Below are 12,406 nucleotides of genomic sequence, written 5' to 3'. Positions count from 1 at the left end.
AATTTTATTTTACAAGCAAAAGATAGGTATTAGTTTTCAAATATATACAACATAATCTCAAAATTATCTCATATTCCAGAAAAATACCATAATCTAAGTGTTGTCATGCATTCCCATTTTGTTGTTCTAACTCATGTATTCTTCATCTAAAGTTGCAATTTAGGAATTAATATATTTCAGGAGTAAGAAATTGTTTCAATTATTTCCACTGGAAGATTGATAATACAAGAGAATAATATAATAAGTGGATCAGGCTTTGCTGTGAATTCATGTTAGAAATGGTATTTCCGTAGACTTTTTAAAAATTGATTTTAAATTAATTTAAAAATTCAGAAATCTGATATTTCATTTGCCTGTACATAGTAACCCTTGGCTTTCCCAGTGTATTTATAAATATGAACTAGTTTTATTTTTTTATTCATTTTGCCAGTTGCTCAGCTGGCACAAAAAATCATCTCCCTAATTGTGGTGGAGCTCAGCTGTGAGCCTCCTGCTCTATTGGCCTTGCAGAGTGCAAATGATGTGTTTAGGGCTTCATACCATTCCACTGTAAATTATTAAACTGATATGCAACATGATTGCAGCAAATTCTCAAAAGTATGGTGTTCTCACCTCTTGTTGAGAAAGTATCAATTATATTTTATCTCAAATAAAACTGAAAGCATGATTAGTATCACCTTGATTTTTTTAGATGATTGTCTTTTCAAGACAGTTTGTTGCCTTCAGTGGTTAGAATGCACCTAGGAAAACTTAAATTCTATGACAAAAAAGACCAATTAAAAATAAGAGCGTACCAGAGGGCTTATGGTAAAGACATTCAAGTTTCTCTGTGACTAATGTGAAGCTAAACAGAAAACAATTTATAGTAGCAGATTTTGTGTCTCCTAGAGCAGATTTTCTCAATCTCTCCTGCATTTCTCATTGGCCAATCCTTGTGTTTCCAAGAAATGCTGTTACTAATTACAACACTGGAAATATTTTACAGGAGAACAATACCCTGAAGATGCCAATAAACATCACTGCTGACTTCTCTGGGCCATGCATACTCTGCCATTTTCTGTTATCAAAGTATTAACAGATAGGAGCGGAGGCATGGGTGATTAGTAAGACAATCAAGATCATGAAACCATACATAGGCCTTAGTGCCTACAGATATTTCTGTATCAAGTGCACAAATATTTTATCACAACCACTTGCATGAGAAAATCTGAAAGGATTTTGAAGGTACATGTGTATTACAGTAATAATACAGTAGATAAATAAATGTAAATATATTCATATGTTTGCAAAAGAACCCCAACCACCACCATTTTAAAAAAAAAATCAGTGTTAGCCAGTTTTAAGTATCAATTTAGTCTAAATAAAGCAAATCTATTTGTCTGTTGCTTCTGACACTGCTTTAAAAATGTGCAGGATTGTATTTAGTGGGGGGAGGATTGCAAAATTAAGTCTTTAAAGGAATAGCTCCTGTAGTTCTGAGAAAGTGGCTTGCCTAGGTGATTAGATATTTATGCAGATTAGATACTTGGATAGGTATCTGTAGCCACTGACTCAAGAGTATTGGGTCATAATAAGTTGGAAACAGGACTTAACTAATTGGATCCACAGGTAAAGTTTTGTTATATGAACTGGCTTCCTTAACTTGGTATTGAAATGGAAGAAGGACATTTCATACAGTGTGTCTGTCACTGATTTTGTAGAACAGTTTTGTAGAACATTATTATCCAGACTTTGGAAATAAAGCTTTAAAACTTTGGGCTGTTTGTTAGGCATAAATATTATCTGTACATTGGAAATCTTGCTTTGGAGTATTGACACCTGAGGTGGAAGTTTAGGAACCTGTTTATCAAATGTCTGGGTCACCTGGGGCTATCAGCTGAGTTACTTCCTCACGTTCTGGTATTGCTTATCCTGCTAATAACTCTAATATACTTCAGCCAATGAGAGGAGGGAGAAGGGAAAACCCTGTTTTGTCCCCAGCCAGGTTCACATATTCATCCCCAAGACACAATATGCCACTTGCTCAGCTAGAGTTCTCTATACTGTGTTCAGTGGTACAGGCAGCCTAACATCAGTCAGGCTTATCTGCAAATTCCAGCTGTTCTTACACGATACAATATCAGGCATTTTCTAAAGAGAGGCCTTAACTTACTGTCTTATACAGCCTGTGTGGTTTATCTGCCAAGGCATACCGAAGTGCCAATGCCCAGAGTGGGCATTTTGCCCTGAGTATGCCCTGTGCTCTGAATAGACATGACTGGGGAGTTTTCCATGAACCTAAGCCTGCTTCTATGTTACACCAAATGCAGCATAGACAAATTTCTCTCCCACTTTTTGGTAACCTATTAATAGTTAAATTTGGTATAAAGTGAGGAAAACCCTGCTTGGAGACTGCCCCTCCTTTCTTTCTGGGAAAATTTGGCCAGAAATGGGAAATGATTCCGCAAGATTTCTCAAAGATAATTTACCTTGTGTGTTTGGGTGTAGGCTGAACATCTTCTGCATATTACTACGTTTTGAGCAACTGTATTGGCTATGTGAATCCTAACAGGGACTGGAAACTTTTATTCTTGTGTATACATAAATACATACATACACAAACATGCATTTTCCCTACCCCCTCTTGATTTTCTCATTATTCTGTTTTCTATTAAGACCTGTTCTCTCTCTGTTAAACTTTGTTTTCCTTCAGAAGTTAACATAAGCAGAATTTCAGATTCAAATTTCTTTTTCCTGGGTTTCACTCCTCTGAGTTCCTATACCACACATTGTTATGTCAAGTGGAAGCTTAGGTCCTGTGCCCAGAATAAATTGTAGCCAACAGTTTAGTTGTCTGAATGGTTATAGTTATAATTTCATGAGTACTATGATTTTCTTCAAAGAATTTTATGAATATAAACTGATCACCCGTTACAGCATCCACATAGCAAATCAACAACTGTTGTCTTAGTTGGCACATGCAAAACTAACGAGACTGTCCATTTCTGTGGTCATAACCTTGATCACAGATATCGTGAGGCTTCATGCTACACATCTGGTTCCCACCTTCTCCACAAAACTTAGCATCATGCCTTTCATTCAGCAACGTTGTGGAAGAAGGATTGAATAGTTCTGTAAACACCTGTGGCCCTTCAACATTGGAATGAAGATCTGCCCAACTCTGTCTTTGTAATAAAATAAAATAGAGAATATTTCCTTTTCTGACTGAAATATCAAGTAAGGGTTTATAACAAAGACTCTGGTCTTCTCTTTCAATGTTATACAGAAATTATGTTAAGTCTTCCAACCCTGAGCAAAAGAAAAAAAAAAAAAAAAGGAATACATAGAGAATTTATATTAATTTGATTTCAGTGTAGATGATGTCACAAGATCACTTTTATTGCTGCAGCTGTCAAACTGTGTATTTCTAGATCTGTATTCATAAAGACTTGCCAATGGAGAAAATTATGTGAAATTCTGAATAATGTAACAGTTTTGTTTTAGTTTTACAACAAAAGATCCCATAGGTTTAGCTGTATCACTGCTATACACATTAACAAATTGATCTCATACCGAACTGTGATTAGGTTTTTAGTTCAAGACAAGGATTTTCTTTGTCATTATTTAATTTTATACATTTCAATGTGTTTTTGTCCCTAAGGTCTGGGAATTGGGAACATGTTTTATGTTTTTTATGAAGATGGCATCAAAGTAATACAACCAGTGGAATGTGAATTTCAGAGGCATATTAAGCCTAGTGAAAAACTCCTCGGTTTTCAGGCAAGTTGTTTTTAAAAATCTATTTGTAGTGTTTTCTCAATTATAATTTTATTTACATAAGAATTTATTATTACTAGTTTAGTGTTTTCTGCTTCATAAATTCAGCCATGTCTTCTGAATTAATAAAAAGCTTATAATGGTGATCTCAAAATTTCTTGTATTTTCCTCTATTAAATTCATACTTTCAGTCTCTGTTTCAATTGAATATTGCCTGAATACTTTTGCAACCCTTTTCTTTCTTTGGCTGTCTTTCTCCTTTCCCAGTTCTTTAACAGCTCTGTATTTCTGAATTTGTTGTTGGGTTTTTTTGTTTAATCCCCACCAGCTCCCCACCTCAGACCCACAGTTAAGTTCATCTTAGTGAATCAGGGACTGATTCTCTCTATAGTAAATACAGGATTTTTGTTGGGGGGATGGGATGGTTTTAATGGTTTCTTTTTATCCACTGGATGTTTGTCTATATTAAACTCTCAACTATCGTGAGGCAAATCCCTGTGCTGGTAAACACTCTCAAAGCTTCCACTGAAGTTAGTAGAGATGATTGATGCTTTTGTTCCAACTTAAAATTCATATAAGTAGTTTCAGTAACTTTACTGTTAACATATTTATAGCTGATTTCTCCAAATTCTGAGAATTTATGATGTAGTTTCCCTGAGTAGGATGCATAAAAACACTCGTGTATTCTCCACTTCCATTTATTCTTGTGATGTTTTCCCTTTACTGCTAATCAGATTGCTAGCTGACATGATGCATGTTCCCACAGGAACACTTGGTACTAGTCACTGCATTAAGACTTACTCTATATGATCTATCACCTTTCAAAAATAGTAACTTTTTCTCATTTGGATTTGAATGAGTGACCTTGAAATACATACTAAGCATTGAGCTGTACTTTTTTTTTTTTTTTTCTCTAATGCCTCAATGACAGCAGAGCTAGAGCTGTCTCAATGGAATTTGCCTCTTCAGTTGTCATTATTGATGTCAAAGGCTGCTGTACTCAGCAACAAGATTTTAGTGTGAATTATTATGCTTTGAACAGCTAATCATACCTTGATTTGTGCTGCTTAAGTGAAATTAGGTTGACACAGCCAAAAATAAGCCAAAAAACTTTTTTTTGGCTGTTTAATTAAAAAGCTGATTATTTAAGAAGTCTGTTAAAATTTTATTGGTCTAAAGTGCAGCCTAGATTTTAAGAGTATTTTTATTTAAATGTGGCAATAATCAGGATGAATAAGTCAGATTTGTTTCCTGTTTGAACATTTCAAACCTGGAGTAGCATAATAACTATATCCTCTTAGGGGGGAAAAAAAAAGAAAAAAAAAGAAAAGACCAGGAAATCAGGCTACTTGATAATTTTAATTTTAAACTGGGGATAGACTTGTCCTTCTTGAGCTATGTAGGTGTGGAGCTATGTAGGTGTGGAGCTATGGAGAGAGGTGTGGTTAATAAAATAGAAACTAAGATTTTTACCTACATTCATGTCGTTTTGCCCATTAAATTCAAGATATTTCTGCTTATTTCTCTGAACAGTGAAAATATCTTACCTCACATAGGGTGGTTAATAAACATTTATTCTTGCAAGAGAAATTAGAAATATCTGGAAAGTATTTCTAAAATATTAATGTTTTTCTACTCAGAGTGACATTGTTTTTCACTGCATAAAAACAAATAAACTGAGGAATAGTTTTCAGTAAATATTTTGAAAAAACTCCTTAAAAAGCACTTTCCTCCTAGAAGCAGAATGAAAAAAAAACTTAATAAAATTCCCTGCATATACTGTATATTACTATAACAACAGTAGTATATCCTTGAAAAAGTTAGTTGACTGTGAAGCTTTAGACAACGGTTTCCTCCTTTGAAGAATATCATATATTCCTCAAGCCTCTTTGGGAAGTCTCTTTCCTCTAAATGAAAATAATAAAATAACCCAGTTCTGTTCCAGGATCAGATTTTTATCAAGTTCAGGATGTGATTGCTTAGTAGTAAGAGTTCATGTCATAAATTGCTGGTTAGTAATTCTCTTTGGCTCTGTCATATACTTTTACTAATCAGAGATGTTGGTAAGTGTACCAAGCATATTTTGAGGTAGTGTTACATAGCCTTTCACATTAGAGCATCTCCATGACTTAACTACTAACATATTAACATTAAAGGAAATACAGGCTTGCTTAAACCTCTCCTATTTCTTTACACTTTTCTGAATCAGCTGTTCAAGTAAAACCACAGGAGGGCCGTTTATTGCCAAAGAGTTGCTAAAGCATAGGAACATTTCCAAATTCAGCAGTGCTGTTTAGATTATAGAAAATGTCTGGATATTACCCATGGCACTCCAGTGTTCCTCCACAGGTTTCCTGTTTGTCCACAAACCTGAACTGAGCTTCTGTAAAAGAATGAGCTCAGGTGTTTCTACATAGCATTGCATCGTATTGTGAACAACGCTGCAGTACTTACACACGTACATAGTTAGGTATGCTCATTTTTCTAAAGGTAAATATATTTTCTCACTAGCTATATACTTGAGAACCCTTATCTAAATATTTAATTACCTCTTATCCCACTGAGTGTAAATACAGCAAAGCACTTTGGTGTGTATCTAACATGGTTCATTGTGTTTGAAGTGCAGCAAAAGATTTAGTGCTTTACTGGATCATCATGGGTGACAGAAATTGTAAAGACCTTCTTCTTCTCCTTCCGAGAATCTCCTAAATCACTTGAATCTTCTTAATTTCAAGTGCAAGTAGAAATTTATATGTCTGATAGTGACAATTCTAGATGCATAGGGACAGAAATAAACTGATTTCTGTTTTCCGATGTAAGTTATTGCTTAGTTAGACCAGCTTTGACAGCTGTTTGTTTAACCTGTTGTCAAATAGATTCTTAACCATGGTTCAAGTAGAGTCTTTCACCTGTTAAATGTCTCATCATTCTGAAGTGCTTGGGACATTTTCCTCACTGACATTCAACCTCTGTGTATCCTCTGTAAATTAATATTATCCAAAGACTTTGATTCTAATTCTTATGCAAAAGTGTTTTTATTTTCCTTTCACAGTGAATCCCAGTTAGAATAATTATTTCCAGAGACTGGGAAAAAAGCAATTGAAACAGATGCCTTTTTGAGACTAATGAAAAAATCCTTTTGGCTTCAACATAAAACTGATTTTCTGTTTATTACAAGAAGTAGCACATAATGGAAAAATTTCAGTGAAATATGCCATCTCACATTTGAATGTATGCTGGAGGTCTGAGCAAAATACTCAATTTCAAAATAATTAATGTGACTACATGGCAGACCAAAGTCTCCACAGGAAATTACATTGAAACATACTTTGTAGTCTGCAGAAACTGCTTTTGTTTACACTCTTTCAGCACAGAAAGTGTAGTAATTGCTAACCCTTGTTTGTAAAAAAAAAAAGTATAAAAAAATTCCACGGTCTGATTTTTACTAAAGAATGTCAAGAAAACAATAACTTAATATAGAAGATGTGATACATAAATTCTTGTCTTAAAACTTGTACTGTTTTAACCTGTTGGTATCATCTCACTCTTAGGCAGCCATAGCATAGCTAGGCATTTCATTATACTGCCTAAAGACTTTGACTCACATCCTCTTAAAACACTGAGGACACTTGCAGTAAGTGTAAGTTAATAAACCTAGAATTTGCACATATAAATCTGCAAGTACATGTTTCCTCTTGAGATTTTCTTTCCCCAGACTATGTTGGAAAACTTTCTCTAAGGATTTATTTCCCTCCATCTGCTGACTTGTTACAGAGCAAGTCACTTTTTGATTAAAAAGTCTGGGGGGAATACAACAATGAAGTAAATTAATGTTTTATCAGATGTTAGCTTTTTATTTTTTTTTTAAGAATAAATTAGGAAAAAATAAATTGCTCCCATTTTAATTAGAAGAAGAAAATGGTGGGTTTATGCTTATATTTTAAGGAGAAATTATTTTAACCTATTACTCAACCACTGGGGAAATTAATATGGAGCCTCAGTATAACTGCCTGTAGTGTAAAAGAAGTCCAAACTGTCTAATCAGATAAATGTTAAATTTTCAACAGCAAGATTCCATTTCTGTTGAAACAGCTTCAGATAAATGCAGATTTCAATAACTAGAGAAACAACCACATAAATCAGTTTATACTGGAAAAAAATCAGTTTTGGTCATGAGAATTTTGATGCATAATGTTTACTGTTTCTTTGGAAAAACAGGTTATTGCTTTTATTTGATGTTTTCCTTCTTTTTGGGCAAGGTGAGAATTGGCATTAGATTATATAAATTTAAGACAACATGAAAAATATTTTAGAACCTTTAAAGTACATTTCTATTTGTAGATATGTATATGCGTGGTTGCATATATATGACTATGTATTGGTCTTAAAATGGAAAAAATCTTTAAAAATACACTTCAGTAAGTATTTTAGACTCAGATTCAGGAAAATGTATAAGGAGGTAGCTCATCTCTAGATATAAGTGCTTAAGTTAGAGTACTTTGCTGTTCTGCTATACATCCCACAAGGGGAGGTGGTATCAGAGTAATCATTTACACTAATCTATATGATGCCATGCAAGAGAAACCCAGATTCCTTCAGCAGAAGGCAGCCTTATTTTTGAACAATATATTGAATATGTCCTTGTGGAATTCAGTCCCAGAAACTCATGTAAGTTAATGTGAGTCCCTGAGAGACGACTGAAAATAATGTCTCTGTATAGATTGGTTACAAACATTTGCAGATTCGTTGTTTGAAGAAAGTGCTCTCTCTGAGGAATAAAGAGGATTGTGTAGAACAATCTAGATGTAGTTATCTGTTCAGATAAAGTATGGAGCTAAGACAAGGTATATTTAGATTAAATATAAAAAATAATGAGATCAGTGAAAAAAACTTCCAGTTGAAGTGGCAATTATCCAGAAGGCAAATGACAATAGAGCACTGATATGGTGATTGCTCATCATATTAGAGACATAATGCATATGTTGACTTTATGCAACAGTAAAAAGCATTTAGCTGCTTTTAAGAATGAAAGTCCCTTTTGTCCCATGCCTGTCATTCCCTAAACCTAGATTTTTAACTTCTCCCTTTGATCTTCATGGCTTTTTATCAGCACAAACTAAATCTTACTTGTTACTTATTTCTAAGTTCTCCTGAAGTTCCTGATGATGTGCTATCACACGGTACCTGAGTTTTGTAACCTTTCCTTATCAATATGATTCCTGAAATAACTTCCTTTTGTTGAGGTTTAGGAGCCGTGTAAAAGAAAGCAGTGGCTTTCAATCTTCTGCAAAGAAACTCCCTCTTTTAAAGCTGGAAATTGATTTATTTCTTCTTTTGACACATAAAGATTGAGTGTATTTTCGAAAATGTAGAGGCACAGCAGGCAAAGAATGTTGATGATACAGAAAAATAAGTGTTGAAATGCATCATCGTCTTGAAGAGCATTGCTTAGTGCCAGACATGGTGTTCTGTCACATAATGTTTCCTGTGCCTTTTAAAAGGAGCTTGATGCTTAGAAACAGAATTCTTGTTTAAGATCTCATCATCTCTTGCTGCTCATTCTACATTGAGTCATTATCTGCTGACATATCATAATTATTTTCACAGCGACCAGTTATGATGTATCAGGCAGAGCGTTCTAAATTAGGAATAAGCAGCAGATAAGTGGCAAAAAGAAATACTACTTATGATTTGGTGAAATTGTCCCTTGTGATGCAAGGAATATAAAATAAGAGTCAAAAGAAGAAAAGGTCAGGAAAACAAACAAGCTTGATACATGCTGTACTTCTCCAAGCAGAGTATTTTTCAGGACCCTCTTTTTAAATAATTATAGTATCCATTATAGGAAAGAAATCATGCTATTTCATAAGTGGAATTTCCAAATAGAGTAACATGTTTCACCAAGTAAATTTTATTTTTTATAAAACCAAGCTTTTCTGGGAGAAAATATTCACAAATAGGTAGATAAATACATGATGATTGGCCATATATTTCTACAAATCAGAAAGAGTGAGCATGTAAACTACAGTTAACTGTATTGACTGAGTGTATAGTTATATGTATTGCTAAACATCAATTCACTGAACAGAGGTTTGGTTTTTTTTCAAATTCATCCTTTTGCAGGAATGGAAGGGCAGAGAGGGAAGGAATGGTAGTAAGAAGACATTTAGTATTTGTTGGGTTTAACAGTAGTAAGATAGGCCATGAGAATGTTTCATGGCAGAAGTAGCCAAACATCTTGATCTTTAACCTATCAGTTCTCCGAGTGACCAGAACAGCTGATCTCTCTAACTGCTGCTTTGCCCCTGTGCTGTGTGACAGTTTGCACTGCACCACCACCTCTTTGTCTTCATTTGTACATTATCACCTCCCCAGTTAGGCACTGCTGTGTTCTCAGCTGCAGGGTGCAAAGCCATGCCTGCGCTGCCTCCCTTTGCAGGGCACAGTGATGCTGCTCAGGTGGGAGCTGCCAGCTACTGCAGCAACAAGGCATCGTGTGTCAGATTTGGTTTTCTGGTTTTAAGGTCTCCTGCCCCTTGCTCACTTTATTTCTACATGTATGGTTGTTTCAATTTTTTTTTTTTCTCAGGTCAACCGTACTTTCTTGAACTTCTAGAAAACATCCCCAAATTTGGTGTATGGATTATTTTACAGTGCTTGTGAGTTGTGGTGCTTACAAGATGCAGTTTGACTAACTGAGCTTATATCCTAGTGTCAAGTGTCCTTTTTCCTTCCCTACGTTTTCTGAGGTTTTATTTTACAGTTAAAAAAGAAGAAAAGGAGTATAATTTGTCTTTCTATTACATTGTTGACTGTTTTGATTCTTACACGTTCCCTGTTTCTGTTGAATTATAGGATGAAGTTTGTCCCAAAGCAGGTGGTGATCCTGTTCAGCGTTGTGTATGGGCTACTGCTGTTAATGTAAAAGACAAGTTTATATACGTAACTCAGCCCACACTTGACAGAGTTCTCATTGTTGATGTGCAGTCTCAGAAAGTTGTACAGGTATTTCTTTCTCATTTTTAAAGTTACTATTTAATTTAGACAAAAAAAATTAAGACTTTCCTTCATGTTTCAGAAACAGAAATGCAATTATCTTGAGAGTAAACACATTATTTCGAAAAAAGCTCACTTACTTTCAACATTCAACAGCAGTTTTTGTTTAGTGACTGTTCTCAATAGATAATTGGGAGGGAGATAACATGGAAAATAGCTCTTAGTGGTTGAGAATAGCATTCAAGTGGTTGAGAAAATTATTTCTTTAGGAAGTTTCTGGCTTTAGGTCCCTTTCATTTGAAAATGAGGATTGGCTAAAATAGAGTCTTATCACAAGAAGGTGTCTATCAGCTTTGACAGAAAGGTCAGGTTTGGTTACAGAAGGTGGAGGACTATTAATCTGTACACTTTTAGACAGTGAAATTACTGAAACAGTAAAAATAAACACCATCCTTAGCCAAGACTGGAGACTATGAATTCAAACTTCTTCTCTATTCCTCTTTCTTGAGAGCTGGAGATACTCTGCTTAGTGAAAATAATTCATTGAGTAAAAGAGAGAAATTAATGCTATGCTACAGAGATTGATGCAGTCATAGAGTGTGCAAAACTAGGTGTGGTGTGTTGACCCTGACTGGAGGCCAGATACCCCCCAAAAGCCACTCTTATCGCTCCTCTCCCCAGCTGGACAGGGGAAAGAAGAGGCTTGTGGGTTGAGATAAGGGCAGGAAAAGATCACTCACCAAGTATCATCACAGGCAAAACAGATTTGACTTTAATAATAACTTCAACACATTTCCTTACCAAAATCTAAAAAGGATAATGAGGAGTAAAACAAATCCTAAAAAAACCTGTCCTGTCCCCCAGCCTTCCCTCCTTCCTGGTCTTAATTTTATTCCTAAATCTCTGCCTCTTTCCCCACCGGCAGTGAGGGAGATGAGAAATGGGAGGAGGTCAGCTCATCAGTTCTCACATGGTATTTCTGCTGCTGCTTCTTCCTCAGAGAGAATAGTCTTTTCCCTTTCTCCTTCGTGGGGCCATTCCCATGAGAGACAGTCCTCCATGAACTTCTCCAGTGTCTTTCCCATGAGCTTCAGTTCTTCATGAATTGCTCCAGTGTGGGTCCCTGTCCGTGGGGCACAGTCCTTCAGGAACAGATTGCTCCCGGTTGGGTCCCCTGTGGGGTCACAAGTCCTGCCAATAAACCTGTTTCAGCTTGGGTGCCTCTCTCCACAAGTTCACGGGTCCTCCCGGCAGCCTGCTCCGTCATGGGCTTCCCATGGATTCAGAGCCTCCTTCAGTCATTCACCCACACCAGTGTGGGATCCTCCACGGTGGATCTCTGCTCCACCACGGACTCCATGTGCAGCAGAGGCACAGTTGCTTCACCGTGGTCCTCACCCCAGGCTGCAAGGGAATCTCTGTTGGGTCACCTGGAGCACCTACTGCCCCTCCTTCTCCACTGACCTGGGCATCTGCAGAGCTGTTCCTCTTGCATATTCTCACTCCTCTCTCATCTAGTTGCCAGCACTTCTCCACAAGAACACTTTTTTGCTACTCAGTTATGTTATCCCAGAGGTTCTACCCCACCACGGACTGACTAGATATTGGCCAGGAGCGGGTCTGTGTTGGAACCAGCTGGCATTGGCTTTGGAGA

General features: G+C 36.1%; 1 protein-coding gene across 2 annotated transcripts in view; it reads left to right on the top strand.

Annotated features, from left to right (window-relative positions):
• FSTL5 (follistatin like 5) overlaps positions 1 to 12,406 on the top strand; it is a 278,658-nt gene that overhangs the window by 229,408 nt on the left and 36,844 nt on the right. For both annotated transcript variants that reach the window (XM_042049795.1, XM_042049794.1), the window contains 2 exons: positions 3,641 to 3,759; positions 10,612 to 10,761. In XM_042049795.1, the coding sequence (XP_041905729.1) occupies positions 3,641 to 3,759; positions 10,612 to 10,761 (269 nt within the window). The remainder of the gene's footprint in view (positions 1 to 3,640; positions 3,760 to 10,611; positions 10,762 to 12,406) is intronic.

This window comes from Corvus kubaryi, unplaced genomic scaffold (assembly GCF_017639235.1).
Source record: "Corvus kubaryi isolate FWS band 111438036 unplaced genomic scaffold, C.kubaryi_AGA036_p1.0 71, whole genome shotgun sequence".
Classification (NCBI taxonomy): domain Eukaryota; kingdom Metazoa; phylum Chordata; class Aves; order Passeriformes; family Corvidae; genus Corvus; species Corvus kubaryi.
This window is presented reverse-complemented; position numbering and strand designations above follow the sequence as displayed.